The 24,318-nt window shown below is 44.1% G+C and overlaps 1 protein-coding gene across 1 annotated transcript; it reads right to left on the bottom strand.

Annotated features, from left to right (window-relative positions):
• Positions 1–2,470: 2,470 nt before the first annotated feature.
• aatka (apoptosis-associated tyrosine kinase a) lies at positions 2,471–20,311 on the bottom strand. The gene is made up of 13 exons (XM_061090787.1): positions 20,209–20,311; positions 18,544–18,677; positions 13,424–13,565; positions 9,707–9,786; positions 9,129–9,247; positions 8,926–9,013; positions 8,687–8,820; positions 7,936–8,020; positions 7,704–7,825; positions 7,170–7,319; positions 3,012–6,417; positions 2,752–2,917; positions 2,471–2,661 (listed from the first exon to the last, which is right to left on the bottom strand). The coding sequence occupies exons 1-13, from the start codon at positions 20,309–20,311 to the stop codon at positions 2,471–2,473; spliced, it is 4,920 nt and encodes a 1,639-aa protein (XP_060946770.1).
• Positions 20,312–24,318: the final 4,007 nt, after the last annotated feature.

Below are 24,318 nucleotides of genomic sequence, written 5' to 3'. Positions count from 1 at the left end.
TTGTTTGGGATAGTACAATAGCCATAAGTGAGGGAGAAATGGAAACAGCGATGATGTTACTACTGGTGCATAGAACAACCCACCTCACCTTCTCTTAAATGTGTCTGCCACTTTATAGCCAATGGGCTCTGAAGTATCTCTTTGGCAAATTTGAGAGAGAGACCATCACCCCGGATTGCATCCCTTCAAGTGCTTGTACAAAAAAATACGACAGCAAAGTTCTCTCTTCCTGCAGAACGTAAAAAGGCAAAGTGACAAGGAACGGGATTGGCACTTTAAGCTGCAGAAGCGTAGAGAGGGGGAAGGAGCCGTCCATGCAGCAGTAGTAATTCAAGTCAAGCTACCTGCTACATGTTGATATAACATTCGTACAATATGTGAGATGTGTCTTATTTTGAATGTCTTTCTTTTTGTGTGTACACCTCAGACCCAGGCATTCGGCACAACTGGAATAGAATACATTATGTATGAGATTGTGGACAATACGTAGATGTAAAAAAAAAATGCATAAAGATGACATTCAACATTTATGACTGGCACGTTGACGTGACACCCCGGATCCGTCCCTTCTGGTGTCGTTCTATTGCTGATGAAATGCAACCTAAACAAAGCTAATGTGCCACAAAAATAAAGTGAACGTGCAGCCGGCACTGTGGACGCGAGTGGGGGGGATCTCACATGTTTAGATACTTCATTCCAGGGTTTGGGGGGGGGGAGATGCTGAGCAACACAGCCATCACTTCTACAGATACAGACCCAGTTTGGCTTGAGAAAAGTGCTTCGGACAGATATGGTAACTTTAGACAACACAGTCCGTCGTTATCAACCGGAGTGCGTGGTGGTGATAATCAGGGAGTGACAACACCTAGTTATATTTCAGGTCATAAAATAATCTTTTCCCACCATTTGTATGATTCAGATACGGCTTGAATTAAGAGACAAATCATGTTTAAGCGCCTCCGCCTTCAAACACCATCACCACCACCCACGACTGTTTAAAAAGGGTCCGATTCTAGAAAACAGCATCTTCTACAACGCTCACCAAGCATTGTTTTCTGGCTTCAACCATTAAAGTCGTAACTGTCTTAATAAAATGCCAGCTTCGTGTTAAGCAGATAGACCGAGGCAGCCGATGAGAGGAGCAGCAAGGAAGCCTGGCGTGTCATTACTTATTTATTTATTGTCTTTTAAATTCATAAATTAAATGATCTGTGGGATGACCGACTCAAAGCGACGCTGCACTGAACACAGGTTATTGTCTTAAAACTGTACTTGAATGCTGTTTTGTTTTTTTCTGCATACAATAGAATCAGATTGTGTATCCGTTTCCCTGGTTGCCATACCTGCAGCTTTCTCTCTTTCTCTCTTTCATCATAGAACTGAAATAAAGAACCAAGTGTGCAAATCATCAACAGTGTTTCACTACAGTATGAGGCACCGTCTCGAGGAAGGTCTCCGCAGTCAGATGCCCCAAACGTCAATAAAAATAAAAACTCTGTAAAACATCTGAATATAATAATAATGCTTTTCTGTGTTGAGAAGGACCAGGACTCGGCCTCCTGCGGTCAGGACCACGGGAGCACTCAGACTTTTGGATTATGTTCACCGCCGCCTGTTGGAGATAATTGATTGGAAATAATTATTGTAACCCAACAGTTTAAAGTGAGAGTGTTTTGCTGTGGGACGAAAAGAGTCAAATAATCATAGGAATATACAATAGACTGATTTTGTTTGTATAGCACAGTGTTGGTCACACATGAACGTTAATTCCAGCTATATTTCAAACCCCTAAAGGTTTGGCATTATACACCAAAAATACATTATAGGTACCGATATTTAGGCAATCTTAATTTACTCCATTTGTAGTTGTTTTTTTTGATACACAGTTCTATTTAATTAAATGAAAATATATTTAATATTGCACAATAGCCCATATTCACACAGCGGGAGTTGGGGAGCCTTGAAGTCGCACTGCTGTGTTCCAGGATGCAAGTCATATAAAAGGAAGTGTTACACATTATATTAACCCTAATTATTTGCCTACAGCTAATGTGGGGTACGTTTGTAGTGATGCACTTGCTCCGCAGTCATATTACTGTACAAATGAAGCAGGTATGAAACTTTATAACGTTATGCTGCTATTTAACGTCAGCACAATTCAATGCATCTGTTTGTCATCTGATAACTTAAATGTAAAAATGTATTTTGCCGGGGAGATGCTGAGCTTTCCTTCAACTTCATGGATGTAAAATTCAAAGTAGTTTCTGAATCCTTTATTTGGGATGTTCGCATGTTCACCTGCGCATTATTCAATTTGCTCAAAAGCAAGTGACGGTAAACAAGTTCATCTCGCCATTCTTGCACAGGCTTTACTCGACATCCCAGACAGACTTCCCATCCTTAGCCTGACGTCAGAGGAAGATGGCCGCCGCGTGAATATGGTCTATAGTCGAAATTGTGCATGAGAGTGTTAGTACTGACCTGCTGAGTCTATGTGGGAGTCAGAGACTTGTGTGATGGAGAACCGCGAGACCATAAAACGGTTGAGTGCCACAGCTGCAGGTTTGGGAACCTCGGGACTGTTGGAGGTGGATGTGGGTGAGGACTGGGGCTCTGGGAGGGGGTCAGGCGAAAGGTCATCTTCCCATTCATAACTCCCATCTGAAAGCACACCAGAGAGGTTCCACTAAATCATCTGGGATAAATCAACCTGACGAGTGTGTGGTGTTTTAATGTCCCTGACAAACTCACCCTTGTCTGAGCTCCCGTCAGTTTCTTCAGAGTCACATAATGTGACACGGGCCTGGGCTTCAAGGTCAGGGTCCGGATGTGGCCGATGGTCCGAGGCGTTTAACTCTGGAGATTCCTCCGTTCCTGTGGCGAAGGTGTAGTCGGCCAGCTCTCCTGTGGGACTCTCCTGGAGGACATAAACGAAAACATTTCCCACCAACTCTGATACAATCAAATCAAATCACTAACAGGCAATACACATAGCACATGTAGCAATGTACCTGGTCGAAAAGGAACACCGTGACGCCATCAAAAAAGGACACCGCCTTTTTCTTCCTCTCTAGCTCGTCACAGGCCTGGGTGGGGAGGGGGGGCATCTTTAGGAGGCTGCGGAGGTGTCGGGCCCGGCTGCAGTCGCTCACCACCACCGGCACTGAGGTGAAATCCTCCTCACTCTCCTCGCTGTCTTCATCCTGGATGTTGTAGGTCCTCAACTCTTCATCGGACTCGCTGTCGTCCGAGTCGTCCTCATCCTCCGCCTCTTCCAGTGGCGCTCTCACGTTTTCTCCACACAGCTCCAGCAGCGATGAGGAGGTCGACAGGACAACAGGGCCGTTGGATTCTTCGCAAATACTGTCCTGGGAGTCGCACTCCTCCGCATCTATGTCCTCAAAATCGTCCTCATTTATAGTCACGCCCACTGTCCTGGTCTCAGTCTCCTCCCTGATGTGAGTGAATTCGGGCAGCTCCTCCTCCTCTGTGGAGCCGTCACCATTTTCATTTTCATTGGCGCCTTCGTCTCCGCAATCAGTTAAGGTGGAGTCCGAATTCAGAGACCGGACCGGGGAGTAATCGTGACCTCTTCTGTTCCCCGCCACGTGGTTGGCCGAGGCCTCCTGGACAGTGGAAGGCGGTTCGGACACGATGGAGGCGCTGAGCTCTGAGGAAGGCTCCTCCCCTGAGTGCTCCGCCTCCAGGCCGAGGTCATCCTCCGCGGGGGCGGACCCTTTGGTCAGGCAGCCGCCCATCTGCGGAGGGAACGGTGTTAGCATTGACAGCCCGGGGGTGGGAAGGGGATGGGGTGAGCTTGGGTCAGACTCTGAGAGGTTCACCGCAGCACAACTTCTTATGTGTCTCAGATTTGCTAAGTTTTCTTCTTTATTGAATTTCTTCTGGAATGGATCGTTATTTCTCATAGAGCTGAATCTCTCAGGGCTGAATTCGTGGTTAGTTGGACCCGCAAAGAACTTCCTGCCCTCCTCTTGAGGGCTCCTCTCATTTTCAGCATCATAGTCGGAGAAGTAGGCCGAGTCCCTGTACGGGTTCTTATCAGTCAGGCTTTTTAACTTTAGCTCTGAGGTGTTGATGGAAGTGCAGGCACCATGGCTTAAACCCACCTGCTGTGTAAACTCAGGGTCTCCGGCCAGGCTCGGGCTCCTATCACCACCTCGCGGATCTCCAAGCTCTTTGAAAAAAAACTCTGGCGATTCGTTGTTCTCAGTGTCATAGCCACTGTCCAGGGATTTGGGCAAGATGGGGGCGTTAAAGGGGTCGGGGCTGAAGGCCTGATCGCTGTGGCTCGTCATCGATGAGGACAGATTAAGGGTGTCCACAGAGTCGGGGGTTCCATTCAGAGTCTTCAATGGACTTAGCTCGTCCTCCTCTACCTCAGCATAATCTAGATTGAAGTCGGCAAAGATACCTGATGTAATATCTGTAAGGTCGTCATCGTCGTCCTCGCTGTAGTCGCCGATCTCAATCAGGCTGAAGCTGGATTCTCTAACCCTCACTTTACCATCCAGAGCTCTAGTGCTTTCCAATGTCTCTGGACAGTTTAGCCTCTTGTCTCCAAGACCAAGAGATATTCCTGAGGAAACCCCTTCCCACATGTTAGCCCTGTGTTTGTCTGACAAGGCTACTGCTTGACCAGCCTGAGGATCCTTGAAAGAGGATGGGGACTTGACATAGCTCGTCTCAGGGATCATCTTGGGCTCAGAGTACAGTCTGTCTCCGTTACGAAACAATTGCTTTTCATATTTCTCAATCACTAGTCCGTGACCTGTACCTCTGGAGTTTACACTGGAGCTTGTGTGAGAATCGATATTTCTTCTATTTCCTGCAGTGAAGTTCCTTTCCATTGGAGTGGCAGCTTCATCTCTTTCTTTGTGACATAAGTGAATGTATGAACTCAATTCAGTGGGCTCGCTACAAGCAGTACAACCAGCATCTCCTCCTCCTGCCTCCAGAGTCCCAGTAGACGTGCAGCTCTGGAAGGTTTTGGTGGTGGCCTTGGTTAAAGACCATAATTCTGTTGAGTTAGAATGGGAAATATAGGGAAGGTCCAGATAATCATCTAGCCCACTCTCTGTCTGTTTGCTTTCAAAACTCACGCTATTGTTGTTCGCTGAATGGTTTGAGGTCCAGTTACCACTGTCTGAGAAAAGGTCCTCCTCAATGTCTTCCCCTCTCCGCTGACCCACCAGCAGGCCGTCGTCTGTCTCTACATCGATACTAATGTGGTTAACAATGGGAAGCGTCTTTCTGAGGGGACCCATCAGATTAGGACAGCTGTCGTTAACTGTGCTCCGGCCGGTGCTTGCTTCAAGGTAGGGGTCGCAGAAGCCTAAGCTGGGGCTGCTTACTGCATGTGACAGACTGCGTGTGTTTTCCAGCCGCCCCACTGGATGCACATGGTTTGTCTCCGGTGAGGTATCCGGTTCAGGCAGACGGGCTTGGCGGCATGGTTTGTATGCTGAAGACTGTTCACAGTAGATTGCTTCCTCCTGATTGGATGAGATGCGGCTGTGGGAGTGGCGTACCTTCACAGGGCTTGCGCTGGGTGCCTGTCGCAGCAGCGGGTCGATGGTGAGCTGAACAGTGGGGCTTGAATCCGAGTCGGAGGCAGCAGATTTAGCGTTGTCAGCAGTTGACCAGTAAGCACTGGGCTGTGCCACCGATGAACCAGTGCGACTCTCAGAGGACAACCTGCTGTTGCTGGCCTCCAGTCCTGGGCTGTAGTCCACAATGCTGTCATCCAGGTTAATGTTACATTCAACTGGTTCCTCTATGCGGATATAGTACTCGCTGCTGACGGAGGGGCTGTGGGCACTCAACACTGGGACCACAGCTGGGTGTTCGGGTTCGTAATAGGACAGGGATGTATCTGAGGTCAGGCTGTCAGTCTTGCAGACTCCTGAGGTGCTTCCTTGGCTTGAATAATAAATATCCTGGTAATATGGGTTCCCCTGCCCCAGTGGCCCACTGGTGAAGGAAGAGCAGTACGGCTGCTCGGCTCGGGCCAGTTCCCACTTGTACTCAAAGTTGAGACCATGGCTGGTCTCTGTCACGGTCAGTAGGTCGTCCCCGGTGTCTGACTGGTAGCTGTCATTGAAGTGTTCCAGGAGGGGGAAGGAGGAGGATGCAGAGGAGGCCAGCTCCACTGCCTGGGTTTGGTCTGCACCAGAGACGTCAGCTGGTGGGGGGGAAGGGGTCAGGATTAGGGCCGTGGACGTGGCCGTGTGAAAGGTACTGCCAAGCAGGTTGGGTCTCAAGGCATTCCAGCGTTGTTCAAAGTCCTCTTCGGCTTCACTGGAGCCTTTGGCACAGAGGTACGTGACCAGGAGGTGAACCTCCTCGCTGCTGGGTCTCAGCTCGGGCTGAAGCCAGCAGAACTGCATCACCTCATACCTGGACAGAGAGGAGAGGGAGAAAAGAAGAAAAACAGAGCAAGAGAGCTTAGAATGGAAACACATTACCAGTCAGATTGCATGTGAAGACACTGGGAAGCAATTCTTTCTACCTTTGGTTTTAATTTAAAGGGAGAGAGGGATAGGCAGAATGTCAAGAATTGATTCTAGATGAACAATGAGGTGATATACAAGAGAACTTTTGAAATCAACACTCTCCAACAACACCCAGCAATACCACTTGTTATTGTATCTAGCCATTAAAATAATGTGTGTGTATGAAGGAAGTGCAGCGAAGTTGCTGACAGGACATGTTTACACTGTGTGTGTGAGTGTGTGTTGTGAGAGAGGCTCTTCAGCACTGGTCCCCATTGAAATTCAGTGGCAAACAATTTTGAAAGATAAATAAATAAAAACCGTATTTGGCTGGCTTCCCCTGGTTAAGATGAATGAGGTGATTCAACTCTGGTCGATGCCAGGGGGATCTTAAAAAATAGGAAGAGTATTGATCATCTGCTCTTGCTGGCAAAGAGAAATATTGCTACAATGAACTGGTGCGCCAGCATAAGCAGAAACCAATTTTAAAAACGGGACATAGTGATTCGGTAGAAAGTAATTGGTCCTTTAGATAATCGAAGGCCTCTTAAAGTAGAAAATGTATATCTGGTGCTTTCAGGAGGATACATAACATTCTGACTTATGTGTATGCACAGTGTGAATCCCCGAGTGTGTCGGCAGGCAACCGTGTCTCACCAGCGCTCAGCCAGGGGGAATTGCACGTGGGGTTTGGGTAGTTTGAGCTGCTCCTCCTTCACAGCATATGTCAGCACCTGTCTGTCAGAGTAGTGTCTGTACGGCTGGTTTCCCAGCTCAAACAGCTCCCACACAGTCACCCCCAGTGACCTGCAGCCGGGGAGGAAGTAACCATTAAGCGTGTTCGCCACTCACGTGTCAGATATGATCAATTCCATCATTCCAGACATTCTTTATGTTATGTGTCGAGTACCCCTTTGCTGTAAATATGTGGTTCATGAATAAAGGAAAGATTTTGAACTGAACTCATTCTGTTTTTCATGCATAAATCTTCCCACAACTGAGAAAACAAGGAAAAGACAAACAACCAATGAAGATTCTGGCGATACGATCTCCTACAAATCGACATGAAAGCAATTCGTGAATACAGCGTACAGTATAGAACCATGTTTTTATTTTGATAAATGTAATGCTTATGTTCTCTCAATAAAAATGCTATGATATGTACAGAAAGTCACATTTGGAATATCTCACCATATGTTGCTGCTTTTGGTTTGGTCAACAACCAGCAGGTTTCCGTGGACCTCGTCTATGAGTTCAGGCGCAATCCAGCGCAGGGCCACCCAAATCTGATCCTGTGTAACGTAGTAGTCCTCCTGCAGAAGATAATAAAATAACAACCAAAAGAACAAAAAAACAGTTAAGTACTAAAAAGACAAGTTAAATTGGAAAATAAAAGGTAGAGACTATCAAAAGTCAGTGCGACCTTGTATCGGCTGTGAGAAAAGCCATAATCTCCGATCTTCACAGACATTTCTGAAGTTAGCAGGCAGTTTCGCAAGGCCAAGTCTCTGTCGGTGGAGAGATAGAAGAAATTCACTTCTCTGAAACAATGCATCCTTTGTGCATTAAAATACCCCTATTTCATAGAATACCCTTTAACAAGTTCCGGCTGAACTTTTACTCTACACTTTTCATTCAGAACATTATGCAGTGGAAAGTGATTTATTCTTTTTAGCAAACACTGGGTTTACACATTTTTCTGTTTACTGAAACATATGATTTTGTAACTATGCTGAAAACTATTATATCTCATAGAATCAGCTCAGTTGTTTATGTGTAATCCTGCTACAAACAAACAACATGAAACATAACCTCATTGGTGGAGGTAGCACATAATGTGTCGAAAATAATTTAACGTTTTTTTACATCTTTGCATGACCATGTACAGGTGAACTAAATTAAGTCACTTCATATCACCTCCTCCACGAACCCGGAGCTTTTCTAGCCCACCAGCCACTGACTGGTTACTATGGCAGCCACCACATGGCTAGGAGTGAGAGGGGCTCACCCCCGGCAACAAAATCACTGATGCTGGAGTTTGTGACCACTACTCAGGCAGCACCAGGATGCTGTTGCAGGGAGAGACCAGCAGGGGGCAGACTGACCATTCTGGTTGGTTCTTCCTTTCAAGGGCATCAATGTTTCAGGGTTGATGAAGGTGTATAGAGCTGTACCTGTGTATGAAGTTGTATTTGTGGAGGTGGAGAAGCCCTGAGGCAATGTCACAAGCCATTCGCTGGAGTATCAGAGGGTCGGGAGTCTCGGAATCAGCAACTCGACAACCGCGGAGGTAACTCTTCAGATCACCCTGAGAGGATGAGAAGGAGATTAGGGAGTGTGAGCTTCTGAATGCAACAAACGACACGACACCAAGAAAACAAAAATAGATACAAATAATTAAACTGTGTCCCACCAGAGGGCAAAACTCCATGACCAGCAGATAGGGAGTAACCTCGGAGCACTGTGCCAGACACTGCAGGAGGGCTGGGTGCTGGAGGGTCCTGGTAGAGGAGACGGCATGTGAGAAGGAATGAATGCACATCATACATGCAATAATTTGATTAATACTGATAATATATATAAATACTTAAAAACGCTATGGACTGGTGAACTGACCGGTATGGCTGCACCTCTTCCAGGAACTGCATCTGATCCTGGACACTGGCACTGGCCTTCAGCTCCTTCACCACCACCTGGGTAGTGCTGAGACCCACATTGACCTCGCCCAGCAGAACCTAAGAAAGTGCACACACGTGGAAGTAGCTGAGAAAAAAAATTCCACCAAACTCTAGGAGTGTGGGTTCAAATTGACCACAATCGGCAACAGCATGTGGTTAGAAAGTGAGATCAGATAAAACTAGTATTGGAATAATGCAGTAGCAGAACATAGGAAGCGTTGCAGTGGCATGTACTGTGGAGTAAATTGTAAAACAAATTCAGTGGGACTGGGAACTCTCCCTCCCATGGAATCAACACCATGACACAAGCGCCAGAGATTAGCTTCGCCGGACTGACATCATCATCCTCGCATTACCCTCGCATTCCTCACGGAGCAGGAAGAACTTCACAGTACATTTAGTGCAGCAGAGACAATCAAAGCATGCGATGATGAAAACAAAGGTGTTGTTTCAGACCCAAACACTGTGGGTGACTGTGTCTGTTTAAAAAAAAAAAAAAAAAATTGCATGTCTTACCTTGCCAAACCAACCATGTCCAATCTCCTTTAGATATAGAAGACTATGGCGGCCAAGGTCTGAGGATTTCAGCAGCTGGACTGGAAGGGGACAGAAAAACAAAGAAAAGATGCAAGATTACATTTAGATGAGATATTGCCATGGTTGGAAAGTAGAGATTATGATGAAAATACTCAAAAGAGATATCTGAAAAAAAAAGGTTTAGACGGAAAGAAATAGAGAGTTTAAAGATGTAGAATAAAAACGCTGAGCAGGGAAACAGACAAAATAGAAGCTGCGCTCAGCCAAACATTTTATCAATAAAAAGTCAACTAAGGAGGAGAGATCACCCGGAAGGAAAATCAACTCAAACCTGTTACTTCCCAGATAATAAAAAAACAAAAACTTTGTTGTATATAAAGCCAATATATACAATTCACTACAAACACAGCACGATTTAAACTGAGTTGTTCACAAAATCAAATACCTCCATGAATCCTCATGTTTCAAGAATGGAGATGCTGATGGAGCAGTGGAGCGGCCGGCCACTCTGAGCGCCGTGACTCAAGTCCCAGTCCCAGGCTGGGACCTGGTGCTGCTCCAGAGTGTGAGAACCGAGAGCCCGTGGCCCCGGCCTCCGCCCCGGGCGTCTTAGCCTCATGGTGTGTACTTGAGAAAGAGCCCGTGGTCCCAGCGTGTGTGTGTGTGTGTGTGTGTGAGAGAGAGAGCCTCGGCGGGGTTTAACCCCCGAGCCCTCGCACAGCTGAACAAGCTCGCCATGCTGCCTCTCGCTCCCACTATCACCGAGCTCATCTTCCAACTGGGACACACAAACACACATCATGTCCCTCCAGCTGCCAGGCGAACACCGAAGTCTCTGGTTCCTGTACGGACTTCATTTAAATCTTCAAATAAGCACAGCGAGATGGGAAAGGACTACCGCAGCCTGGAGCCGGTGGAGCCGATCTGCTGATGGGTCGACGCGGGAGTTCTGAGAGGGAACTCTGGCCCCCCGAGCGCTGAGAAGATCTGCTGGTGTATCGCACCTGGTGTGACCGTCACGCATGTCGGTGGTGTGCCGTTTGAGGCGCCAGCTCTGTGTGCAGCTTCAAGACGTCCAGTGGTGACATGAGGCCCACATAATGATCCCCTGTCAGCCGGGACAGCAGCATTCCTCAGCCAAACAGGACACAAGCACTGCTCTGTCAGAGGCAGAAAAGACCTCTGTCACACACACACTCACCGCCCCTATCTGCAGCCCCCCCTCCCCGCTCTGAGGTCCTGGTGCATGCCACCACTCTGCCCCTGTCTCTCCTCATCCTGTCACAGACCCCTCACTGTATTCTGCCCATAATGCCAGTCCTCCGCTGGTGCGTTCCTCGGACGTTTCAGCCCGGCCTTATGCTCGCCCACCGCCCAGCCGGCCTAAATCAGGGCCATTGTTTGGCTGGACAGCTCACACGCTCATGCTGTGTCTCCTGGTACCAGTCAACCAAGCACACACACACACACACACACACACACACACACACTCACGCACGCACACACACACACACACACACTCACACTCATATAGAGGCACACATAAGGCCCATTCTCCACTGGAACACTAGGCAGAGGTTGTCACGGTGATAACAGACCCGCACTTCTGCAGCCTCCGCCACCTCGCTCCAGATGGAGAGAGAGAGAGAAATGAAGACGTGGTTATTATTCCAAATGTGGAATGTGTGAGCGTGAGTGCGCATTCCCGTCCCACTCATTGCATTCCCGGAGAAGGTGGTCCGGTCCAGTGGGGCTGCAGGATCAGTGAGCTCACGGAATGATACACACACACAAACACACGCACACACATGCACACAATCATTTTAAACACTCGCTTTGATGCATCGAGCCTCAGTTCTCGGTTGGAAAGCTTTGTGTGACCTCTTAAATTAAAGATTAGAGCAACAAGTGAGAAACAGCACTGTCTGATCAATGGAAAATATTGTGTAAATATGCCTGTATGAGTGATGCTTGGCTCATTGAATACACCATTCATAGATTCACTAGTAAAACTGACCTTTTGTGGAATCACTAGGCTCATTTCAACATGTATGTAAGTGTGTGTGTGTGTGTCTGTGTGTGTGTGTGGGGGGGGGATAATGACTTGTGACGTACATGATGTTAAAGGAAAAGCCCTTTCGGTCCTTGACCTTTGTCATAAATTAGCAAACCAAATTCAAAGGCTGCAAACATTATACATTCAAATACAATTTGACAGCTACGACATAAGAAAGGAAGAATGTGTGATTCTCCTGCTGACTCAGTGAAGGGAGACTTTCTTCCCTCTGTCATGATCTCGTCTCCTTTCGCCATTTATCCATTGCTCGCCCTGCAACACCTGGACCAATCATGCAGCGGTATCTATGGAGGACGGAGGGGAGGCTGGTGATTGGCTGTAAGCCTGAGGCGGCCTTGTCCAATCGTTAGTGGAAATGACATCCTGGGAGGCTGAGCCCCGACTCACCTCCCTTCTGGCTGTATGAGTGCAGCACAAAGAGCCAGTGAGTCATGTAGGGAGAGGCACATCGAGCACCCATGGATCTGTTAACTGAGATTCACACACACACAACACACCACACACATGCACGTGCGCTTGAGGCAGAATGACCTGAAGAAAATAAACCTGGCCGAGAGGGATCATGGATACAGAAAACAAAATACAACCCTTTTGTAATCCAACATACCATGGACGTGTGCTGATATTCTGATGCTGGGTTATGTAAGAATCATGTAAAATAGGAATATAGAGTTGATGACTTGTCTTGGACTGGAGAGATTGACATACATTGTTAAAGGTAAACAGGAGGAGTTTACTTGTATTTGGGAATCATTTATGTCATTTTTGACCAATGAAACAGATAAAACTGACAGGTTGTGAAATTATCCTGCCTTTTTTTTTTTTTTTTTCTTATTTTTATTTTTATTTATTTTTATTTTTACTCCATTAGTTTGATGTCTGTTGTCATTGTCCATTTTATTTATTTCTTTTTTCTATGTCTGTGGTAATGAGTGGCTGTTCGAGGGGATGTAAATGAAAATGTTTGTAAATTCTTCATAAAGTTTGATATGCACTTGAAACTTCAATAAAAAATATTGTTAAAAAAAAATAGGAAGATGCATCATATTGGATTGAATTAAATGTAACACAAAGAGCTCCAGAAATAATAAGGTCTGATTCTTTACAATGAGAGGCTGAGAATGAAGGGACAAAAAATACGAAAATAAGAAATGAGATGAATCACATCTGTTCCAGCTACTAAAATGTATCCCATCAAAGTCAATAGAGCAGGAAAGATCTGCCATAAACTAATTTTATGGTCTTCTTCACATTCTCCCTTGATTTCTAAAAAATCTGTATCTTGACTTTAAAAAGGACAATTTAGAGCAGATCCAAATAAATCTATATCTAATCAATATAATAAATATATCTTGATGTAGTGAATTTAAATGTGGTTTCATAAGGGGAGTGTTGGACCATTCCAGATTTAACAGTCTCTGTTGGTGTGGTGGAAGATCACTTTAAAGACACTAAGGAGCTGGGAGTTAATTCCAAATACTGCAAAACATAAAAGAGACAATAAGATGATAAAAAAAATAGAGAAACATGAGGAAGGACCTCAAAAACAGTGTTGGGGTGCTACACAGGTCATTTGTATAATATTTTAAATGTGTAGATGGTGTTGTGCAGCGTCTTACTGGATCTGCCGGGCTGCTTGGACACGGGCAGGGAGACCTCAGTGAGGGGAAGGATGTAGACCTCTGGGCCATTCTGGGCGGAAGGCGAGGCCCGGACGGAGAGATCTGCCTGGTACTCCTCTCCCTCTGTGTTTTCAAACTCCTGGTGCAAACACACAAACTGGGATTAGTCATCGGCTGCAGACCATCCCGCCACTGAGACGGTGGGAGACAATGGCTCCGCTGTGAGGACATGTAGATGCACTGAGGCCCGCCCACCCAACCATATACATAAGACATGTGCATTGTGGGATGCTCTGTGTGGGTCACTGCTAAGACGCCGTAGAGGAACACACTAATGCATAGTGCTATTCAAACTGTCTACACAAAGCTCTTCTGTCTCTCGTTGTGTCTCTGCCATACGCAGTAAACGTTCATATACAAACCAAGGCTCTTATTGTGAAAAACACTGACTCATACAAACTGCCACTGTGGTGCTGCAATGTGGGCCCACGTTTTTACGCCTTCATATGTTTTAAGTAGAGAAATTAATAATATATTGTAAAGTAATACCCCACAAAAGTACTGGACAGGGACAGATATCAATGTGGTTTTGTGACCAGATATTTCATTATCCTACATCGAGTCTCTTCCTTCCCCTCACATGAATAACCTCACATCAGACGTAGATCAACTGTCTGGCAAGAGACACTAAGAAGAAACTGCAGTGGAAGATACAAACCCAAAGGAAACGGAATATGAACAATTGACAAATTGCATAAGCAAGTCACTCAGTAGACTACTACCAGACTATTGTCATGAGTCAACAGTAAAACAACTGCATGAACTCATAGGAGACCTTTGGAATCCCACACATCCAGTTCAATTACAACTGCACCATTGTTATGTATTTACATTTGCTCATGCGCCTCGGATTCTTTGTTCACAGCATTTGTTCAGCAGCTGCACAATTCCTGAGTAAAAAACAAAAAGCCCATCCATCCATTATCTATATCCCTTATCCTTTGGGGGTCACAGGGGGGGAGTGCAGCCGTTTGCAGCTGATGTTGGGCGAGAGGCGGGGTACACTCTGGACAGATGGCCAGCTCGTCACAAGGCCGACATACAGAAACAAACAACCATTCACGTCAATTTACAGTTTCCAATGATATAAATCCAGTCTTTGGAAGCCGGAGGAAACTCCACACAAAAGAAAATACATAGGGAACCTTCTGTGATGCAACAATGCTAAAAAACGACCAATAATTGATACTATTATTATGACCTAATTAATAATTAAACTTAATGTGTTAATGTGTTCCTAAGGGATAAAACTATATTGCAGACTATTATTAATTATTGATCTAATTAATGTCTTTCTCCGTAAATAGTCTCTTTTCAACAGTGACAGGCTCACAGACTGTTTACATGCATTAACACGATGGTAAAAAATAGCAAAGAAATAATGAGTAGTGGTAGATGAATGAGATTCAAGATTTTTTTTATTGTCAAATGCACAGAGATAACATGAAGCAGTCGCTGGCATTGAAATACTTGGGTCACGGGCTCTCTTTAAGCAATGCTCAGTAGTTGCAACCAAAAAATAAAAAATAAAAATAGAAATAGTTTAAAATAGAATAAAATAGAATATCAATAAAATAGAATAAAACAGCATATCAAAAATTTAAAATAGAAAATAAAATATATATATCTAAATATATATCTTTACAGATGAGGAAAAAATAAAACAACAGTTCAATTTGTGCAGTAGTGCAAATTATTCAAATATGCTTGATTATATGAGTGACTGAAGCCCAGTAATTCTAATAACACGATTGCAATTATGTCCTTTCTTATATAATCTTACTTTGTAGCAGAGCATTATGGAAAATCTCTCAGACTCAGGGGTCTCCTCTCTTTTTATTCAGAGCCATTAAGTGGAATCATCTCTTCACTCCTGTCCTGAGCTTATCCCGCCACATGAAGCAACATCCCGCAACAAGCCAAGTCAATCTAGCTGTGTCTGTAACACTGTGGCTGTGATGGGGAAACCATACTGGCGGTAGTGCAACGGGCCATCCACCCACCCGTCCATTCAGTCCCCGGTTAATGAAGTGTTGTACCCATAAAAAAAAGCCTATCTCCCACATGCAGCGACCACAGAGAGAGAGAGAGGAGAGAAAAATGGAGGAAACAGAGAGAGAGTGAGAGTGGTTAGCAGGCTGGATTAATGTGAATCACTCTGCGTTTGTGTGTGTGTGTTTACATGTGTCCAGTGTGCATACATGGGAATGTGTGTTTGTGTGTGTTTCTCATTCAGGAGAACCATCTGCCACTCTCCTCAGAGCGAGCTGTGAAAGCCAGCACCTGGCTGTGAGTCAGCCTTGCATCGCTCCCCGGAGAGCCTTCAGTTTAGAAAGCACTTAATATCCTGCCTCCAACACTGCACGCTCCAGTAAGAGCATCGCCATGGAGAGGAATAATGAAGCTTTTTGGAAACGACGTACTTGTTATTATTTTTTCAGTCCCACACGAGCAAGCACACCTCACGAGTGAAATGTTGAGTGTCGAGCTGGTGCCAAGAGAGCAAGATAGAGAAGTGGAAACCATTTCACCGTTCTGTGAGGCCGCCAAATGAAGAGATTTGATAAGTCAAAGCTTGAAGTACATGAACCATTACAGCAGCGTGTCGTGTTTGGAACCATTTCAGAGACAAACATATACTTTATGGACTCAAGTCAACCTGTATTACCTGCATATTTTCATAATATCTGACATTCTAGCGCTGAAGGTGGCCAGTTCTAGCCGTTTCTTGACCTGCGGAGGATTGACCGCCGAATTGGGTCTAGACTTTCATCGAAGTTTACCTTTCCAACATGAACAACGCAGCAGGAGATTCGCTGCTCGGAAGCGTTCACAACAACATCTATCAGAGTTCAGGTCCCTCCCGTATTCATTCGCTCTGGAGGATGTCCGTATAGGATCTCCTATAACACTGCAATACCCTAGTAACCTGCCCCCCCCCTGACCCTCAAAAGAATAAAAGGTATAGATTATGCACAGATGGATGGATTGATGGATTTCAATGGGCCTGACAACTGAAAACTCCTCCAACAATGTGCTTTCTTGTTATTGAAATCTGTCCGTTAGCTTCTTCTAAAACGTCAACTTCCTTTAGGCCTTTTTTTTTACCAAGACTTTAATAGCTTGGTATAAATACAGACCATTTAAAGACCATTTACTCACAACCTTCATCAGTGTTTTGTGAGCTAATCATCTGATGAAACACCTGCCTACTGACCTTGCCTATTGATTTTTAGAGTGGCGTGGCAAAAGGCAGAGACTTAAAATTGATTCTTGTAAAAAGATCCTCGCCTCTTTTCCTAGAACCAGCTCGGCCGGGGGGGGGGGTGGCACGGTGAACCAGCATGGGCCACGGTTGACAAAGTGAATTAATTGTTGTCAGATTCTGTTTTTACAGTTGGAGCGCCCCTCCTGTCACAAGCAAATCCTTCAAAGTGAATGGAAAGCAGACCCACACCTAACCTCCCACTGTTCCTGCAGGTTATTAATATACTACACACGTTTAGCAAATGCAACCTGGTTTGTGAAAGACACATGCAAACAAAAAAAAATCCAGAAAGTCCAGAAGTTGTTCACGGTGCCTCTCTATGCTCATTAGTCCCACATTTGCCCCTGCAGCATGTACCTACCACAGGCTGCTCTCACAGTTCATGATGAGCTCAGGAGGCCTGTCGCTCACCACTCTGAGCAAGAAACAAGATGCTCTGCTCTCATTCTCTCTCCTGCACCATCCTCCTGCTTTTTGCATCTTTCTAACAAACAACAATCAGCCAAACATGATCTGCATAAGGGATTTTAGCAGAAGGCTGCTGTTCAGTCGGGGCTGTGATTCATCCATTTATCCGAGCGAGTAACATTAAAATGCACGAGCGAAAAATTTAGAAATGTTTTGATGCTGATTCTGTCCAAGGAGCAGCTTGTTAGTGGGAGACTTGAAGCTCTTGAGTTTCTCCCCTGCCTCTGTCAGTCTCCGTTAGCCTTCATCAGCCGCTCACTTCATCGCTGATGTTGGACACGGCGTGGCTGAGTCCTGCTGGCAGCTGAAGGCAACACAGAGACAATGTGGGCCGGCCTTGGGTGGGTGGGAGTGTTTCATTCCCTCGTTTACTTTATACAACGAGGTAACACTTTTCAGCAAAATATTTAGATTAGAAAATTGGGCTGATCAGCACTGAAGAATATATAATTTTATAATTTTGATGCCTCCAGGGAGTCCTTGAAAATCATCCCTCCAACTATTAACTTGGAGCCAGTCTCATCAGACATTGGGCTGGAGGAGAAAACACCCATACAAAGAAAGAAAATGTCTAGCCCCTCCTTTGGAATCGGTCAATTGTTTGAGTGATTTCTGATTCCAAAATGTTGTCTAATTGTAGCTTCTCTAATGTGAGGATCAGAACTTTCCAAAAGACACAAAAAATATTTTTACAATATTAAAATTTTGGGCTTTAGCAAGAACTATATATATTTTTTTTTAAATGTCAAAACATAACAATGATTTTGTTAGCCGAGAAAACTATCTGCAAAATAATTGGCTGTGGAAAAATAATTGATTGCTTTTTTTTGTTGTTGTTTTTTTATAAAATTCAATGGGTACATCACGAATGTAAATAGATTTCACTACAACAAATATGGGGCAGAAATGTTCCCCTTAGATGTCAAGATCAATTCCATAATGTCAAATAAATGTAATTAATCAAATTAACTTAATAGAGTTGAGTTGTATCATAAAATATAACAATATCTCATAAATGAAAATTAATTCAATTGAATGAAGTCATCAACAGAAATCAACTCAATAAGTTAGGATGCTTTGCTTTCACTTATGTAATTGAGTATATTCAACAAAAAATAATTATATTGTATTATCTAAAACTGGCACATTGTTTTAGAGCAGCATGGGGGAAAAAATTATGGAAACCTTCTCTTTAAATTCAGTCACACGACAACAAGTTTTGTTAACACATTGTTTGTGAGGATCCTGATGCATCATCTGTAAACACAAGTCTGTGCTCCCCTCACCAGGGGGAACCAGCAGGGGGCAGCCCTGAGCTCACCTTGAAGCCCATGTCTCCCTTCTTGCAGCAGAGGCAGGCCAGCATGAGGAAGACGAAGGTGAAGAGGCCAGAGAAGGAGACAGCTACCACCGCCAGTGATGAAGGCCATGACAGCTCGCTCAGCGGTGCCCCATCTGCAACGATACAAATTAACGCCCAGAGTTACAGAGGGTGGAGACGGCAAACTGCTGGGTCACACAGGAAATTACAATCAAAATCGAGTTGGAGGCGATTTGTACACACAGAGATGATTTGTGACCTTCTGATTGGCAGCTTGATGACAGCAGTATGAGACTCACCATTAGCATCCTCTTCTGTCTCCTTCTCATGTTTATAGAGTCTGAATAGAAAAGAGGCTCCTGTAGCTTAATTACAGTAGTTAGGCTACTACTCAGTATATGTAACACTCCGTTTCCATGTAAACAGCCGTGATGAATGGAAATATGTGCTGCGGATCTATAATTAGCTTTGGATTTTTTTCTTTCTGTCAGATTCATCCACAGTGTTTCTGAGAAATGCTAAGTGTGGCTCTGTGACCGATGAACAATGGAACACAGACACATGGATGAGAGTGGCTGTGTGCAATTATTTCTACTCTGTGGACATTTTTCACAACCGGTCATTGTCTCCCTGTGTGCGAATGTGGAGCACGCGTGTCAAGTTTGTCTTTTAGGCTGAGGACAGGCCAGAGAATCCAGGTGTCAGGGTTTAGAGCAACTCCCCATCATCTGATTCCATTCTGTCTGTCTGAGCGACTGAAAGAAACTCCGGGGCATGTTGGAAGACACAGATAAGAACCACAGACACAATTTACTTGCAATATCCATCAATGTCACCCTGTACTTAAACACATTCATCCCCTAATCTATCCCTTTTTCCTTCACACCCACATTCATCTTTAACCAATCATAGGTTCACCTGTAGCTTTCAAAGAACAAATGCTGACCTGATAAAGGCTCAACTCCTTCAAACTCCATGACCCGAGTCTGAAAATCTCACGATCAATGGAAATAACATACAGCTGTTTTTACAGGGCACCTAAACGTATTTACATGTGTTAAATCATTTAAAATATGAAGTCATTAGAAGTTGTTTTTTAATACATTGAAACGTTTGGATATTTCATTCAAACAACCCACGGTTACAATTTCTATTGCAGCAGCATAACAGAGTTAGGGTTTAGGCGTCTAGGCTCTGATTGGATCACTTCCCCAGATATGATTATGAGAATATAATTGGGAGTAATGTGCAAATATCTTTTAGCCCCTGTTGGAGCCTCCCGGTGGATGTGGGCTGGAGGGGGGGCTGAATCAACAGGCAGCGATATGCAGCGGAGGCATTGACAATTGACATTGCCTTAGATAGTATTATTTCTAATTTCCCCACGTTGTAATGAATCTGATGTATTCACCTGAGATCAACATGTATTCTTGGAATAATAAAACAGAATAAATTTTTTTAAACGTCTTTTTCATCATTAGCCTTATAAATCTGACAGAACTCCCCCATTTGTCATCTATTTTTTCCACCAGTCCTGCAGTTGCTCTTTCTACATCTACTCTAAACACGTCCTACCCTGATAAAGTAAACGACTGGCATTTGTTCTGATTTCAGAATTCCCTTCATTGCCGTCTCTTTTCTTGTGAGAACGACACAAGCACCCACAGGTCTCCGGTGCTGACTGGTGCGACTCGGGGTTGGGGTCCGTGAGGCTTGTGTGCGAGCGCTTTTCCAGCTCAGCGAGTGAGATCTGGTGCTCCCGCCTCATTTGGCTGCGAGGAACACAAAACAGCACCGCTCCAGCCAAAGCTCCGCCCTCGGGTCAGGGCCACAAAGCCGACGCTCACGCTTGCACACACAGATGGAGCACGCACACAGACCCACAATACACCCAGGGTCCTGCTTGAGGTCTGGTTTAAGAAATACAGCATGTGTGTGTGTGTGTCTGTGTGTGTGTGTGTCTGTGTGTGTGTGTGCGTGTGTGGGCACTGATGCATCCATCACCATAGTAACAACCGAGCCTTGCCAACATATATTAGTCGATTGGCTTTTACAGTGTGGGGAACCTCATCCTTTCCCCTCCTTCTTTTCCCCCTTTTTTTGCTGATGCCTCATCCACTGGGACTCACTGCCCATATTTGCCTGTACTATGCGTGACAGCTAGTGGTAGAGTGTGTGTGTGTGTCTGTGTGTGTGTGTGTGTGTGTGTGTGTGTGTGTGTGTGTGTGTGTGTGTGTGTGTGTGTGTGTGTGTGTGCATATAGTGTCTGTGAAGTGGAAAAGAAAGCGATTACAAAGCTAAAACAAGCTGTGGCCTTTCTAGATCCATCCCATCCCACGACACACAGAGCCCGCAGTGGCGACATCACATTTGCTTTCCTTTAAATATGAACATTCCGAGCTCTGGTTCACTCCTTACGACATTCTGGTCACGCAGCAGAGTAATACAACCAACAGCAATGTGCTGTACAGCTTAAAACAATCTTGAAAAGCCATAAAGCTGCGTAAAAAAAGTGTTTACTTAATCTAAGGATATATAAATGGAAGGGTGTGAGTACACTGTGCAGATGGTGCTGGAGACAGTGATGACACATGCTGAATCAGAGGACATGGCCACTCAGAGCTCGCTGAAGGACACAACATAAAATACACATGTTGTCACTTCCAGTAGGCGGACTGCTGGGAGGCTCAAGACCTGAGGCCAATCAATGTTTCAAGGTTTCTGTTTGCCATCACTAAGTCATGCCTCTCCTGCAAACATGTTTCCCCAGAGAATTCAAAAAACATATGTGGAAGTTTTCAACATGAGAGACAGGAAGTATGAGATCCTGTCCACTTCCTCCCGTTGGTCACATTCTCACCAAAAAGCCTCATTCATCTCCGTGAGCTGACTACCGTGAAAGGTCACCCAGCTGGAGGCCGAGGTCACTGTCAAGCAGATGGTGAACTCAGGCCTGGATCAGCTTTTTACTCTTTTACACCTAATGAATAAGTCAAGGAAGTTCCCGAACCACTTTAAGTTTGCTTTTTAGATAGATAGATAGATAGATAGATAGATAGATAGATAGATAGATAGATAGATAGATAGATAGATAGATAGATAGATAGATAGATAGATAGATAGATAGATAGATAGATAGATAGATAGATAGATAGATAGATAGATAGATAGATAGATAGATAGATAGATAGATAGATAGATAGATAGATAGATAGATAGATAGATAGATAGATAGATAGATAGATAGATAGATAGATAGATAGATAGATAGAGTACTTTATTCATCCCCGAAGGGAAATTAAGTTGTCATAGCAGCCGGTATTTGAATACAATAAAATACAATAAAATACAATACAATAGAATAAAATTAAAAATATTGAGGTAGAAAGAATAAAAAACAGAAGCACAAGATAAAATACAATAAATAGATAGATAAGGTGCATTGGCAAGATGATGGTAAAAGTACTGATGATATGATGGTAATGGTATTGTTACAGTATATAAGAATAGTACAGTATATATAGTATATAATATAACATAATATATATTTATATATGATAGTAATTATACCAATATAAAAGCAGTATATGGTAATAATGGCAGCAACAGTATATATAATAATAATAGTAATGGTGATATAATAATAGTAATTATAACATGTACACATGTATAAATATGTGTATATAGACTTATGTAAACAAGAATATACAGAGAGTATGATATGATATATAGTAGAAGTATGAATATGAATATAAGTATTTGACTATACAATAGGTAATATAATATACTATGAGTCTAAGAATATGTAGGCAGAGTGGTCCGACATGAACTCTTTTTCATCCTGAGATATTTGTATTCTTTTAGGGTTTTTTTCAGTTTTGCGACTGTCACATGTTAGAAACCTCATCAACACGCCCTCGCTCATGATGATTCCACCTCAGGATTTCCAGCTGTTTTCTCACATGGGCTCATTCGGACACTATCCACAGTTCTTACTCTGCGGCTGGCGGGAGAAACTCCGTAGAATATCCAGAGTCTCTTTCTCGCGTACAGCATCTACCTAATGCAGGATAAAGCAAAAGTAGCATGATGGGGCAATTTGTTCTTCTATATTCGTGGTAAAACCTTTGTTTGCATTCACAAGATCCACATACAGATGCAGCTGAGCTCCGGGAGGTGTCAGGTTGGTGAAAATGTGGTGGTTTCGACACAGCCTGACTGAGGCGTTCAGATCCAAAACCAAAAAAAAGCCTTTTAAGCTTCAGTGCGTTGGAATTAGTGGACGTGCATGAGTGCATGTTCGGCCGGGGGGAGAAAGTTGAATGAACAAAGGGCGTTTGGCTGTGACTCTGCCCAAGATGAGCAGTTTGAAAATGGATTTATAAATGGAAGGGTGGACAGTCTTCATCTTGCTCCATTTATCTTCATAGCCCTTTTATTTCTTTGTGTACAATGCAATTGTTGGTAAACCTTTGTTTATTACATCTCATTGGCAGCTGGCTTCCACTTCATATTGGAGTTTTTAATCACCGTTCACTGCCAGACAGTCTAAACTGGTCACCCAGAGGAAAATAAATGCAGTGTTTGAAGAATCCATCTCCGTCTCCCTCCGAGGAGCTGTGAGAGAGAGGCGACCCCGGGGTGCTCCATAAATATTTGAGAAGCACACATTATTTCACCGGCTGCATGGCGAAATGAAAACAAAGCACTTTAAGCCGGGTTCATACCCGCTATATTAAAAAGACTGGAGGAGGATGAGCCATGTCCTGACAGACGGGAGGGGAGAGCGATGGAGTCGCCCTGCCACCCCCACAACTCATCCCTGAATCAGTATAGGTCACAGTGAGAGCCAGAGACAGGGAGGGGGAAAATCGGTTTGTGTCCAAACTTAAAGATTGAACGAGGAGGCGCTGCTAGTTTATACTTCCCAAAGATAAGATTTATGAATAATCTTCCACCCAGGAGGTTATTTTTTCATCTGCGTTTCTTTATCTGTTAGTTTGCAAGATTAAGCAAAAAACCACTGGACGGATTTCCACAAAAGGGTTTGCTATGGGTCAGGGAAGAGCCTTGTAAATTTTGGTGCAGATCCAGAATCGGGATTTTGGCACTGGTATTTGTGTGTAGGGTTGCAAAATTCCGGGAATATTCAAAGTTGGAAACTTTCCATGGGAATTAACGGGAATTAACGGGAATAAACTGGAAATGTTGTGGGTAATTTATACTAACTGTATTTACCTTGTCATATACTGACATAAATATAAACATTTTGTTTTGTCATAGGCTGATTTGAGCCCTGAGGAAACTTTGGGCACTTGACTATATGCTTCTGCATCGTTGTGTCATTCTTAACATAGGTCTTTGCACAGTATTTGCAAATGTACACAGCCTTTCCTTCTACATTAGATGGGGTGAAATGTCTCCACACATGAGATAGTGCACGTGGCATTGTTCTGTAGATTAAGATGAGAAAAAAGTTTGTAAAAAAACACTAATGCAATGCCAGAGATATAAATAATTAGCCAAACAATTGGAACCGCTGTAAACATATTTTACAATTGATGGATAAATGAATGGAAATAGGCTAGATGAACAGATGAACAATCCTCAATCAGCATGATAATATATTTTCCCCAGTAATATCATCGAAATTTACCTGACTAGTCCTGCACTCTACAGCAGGCCTCAATATCCCTGAGGTAGTGTGCAGGATGTGCTGCATTCCATACATCTTTAAAATAGTGTTTTGAATGATGTTTTTATTGATCAGCGGTT

The sequence above is a fragment of the Limanda limanda genome, chromosome 17, assembly GCF_963576545.1.
Source record: "Limanda limanda chromosome 17, fLimLim1.1, whole genome shotgun sequence".
NCBI classification, from domain to species: domain Eukaryota; kingdom Metazoa; phylum Chordata; class Actinopteri; order Pleuronectiformes; family Pleuronectidae; genus Limanda; species Limanda limanda.
The sequence above is the reverse complement of the archived record's forward strand: the minus strand, read 5'-3'. Positions and strand labels throughout refer to the sequence as shown.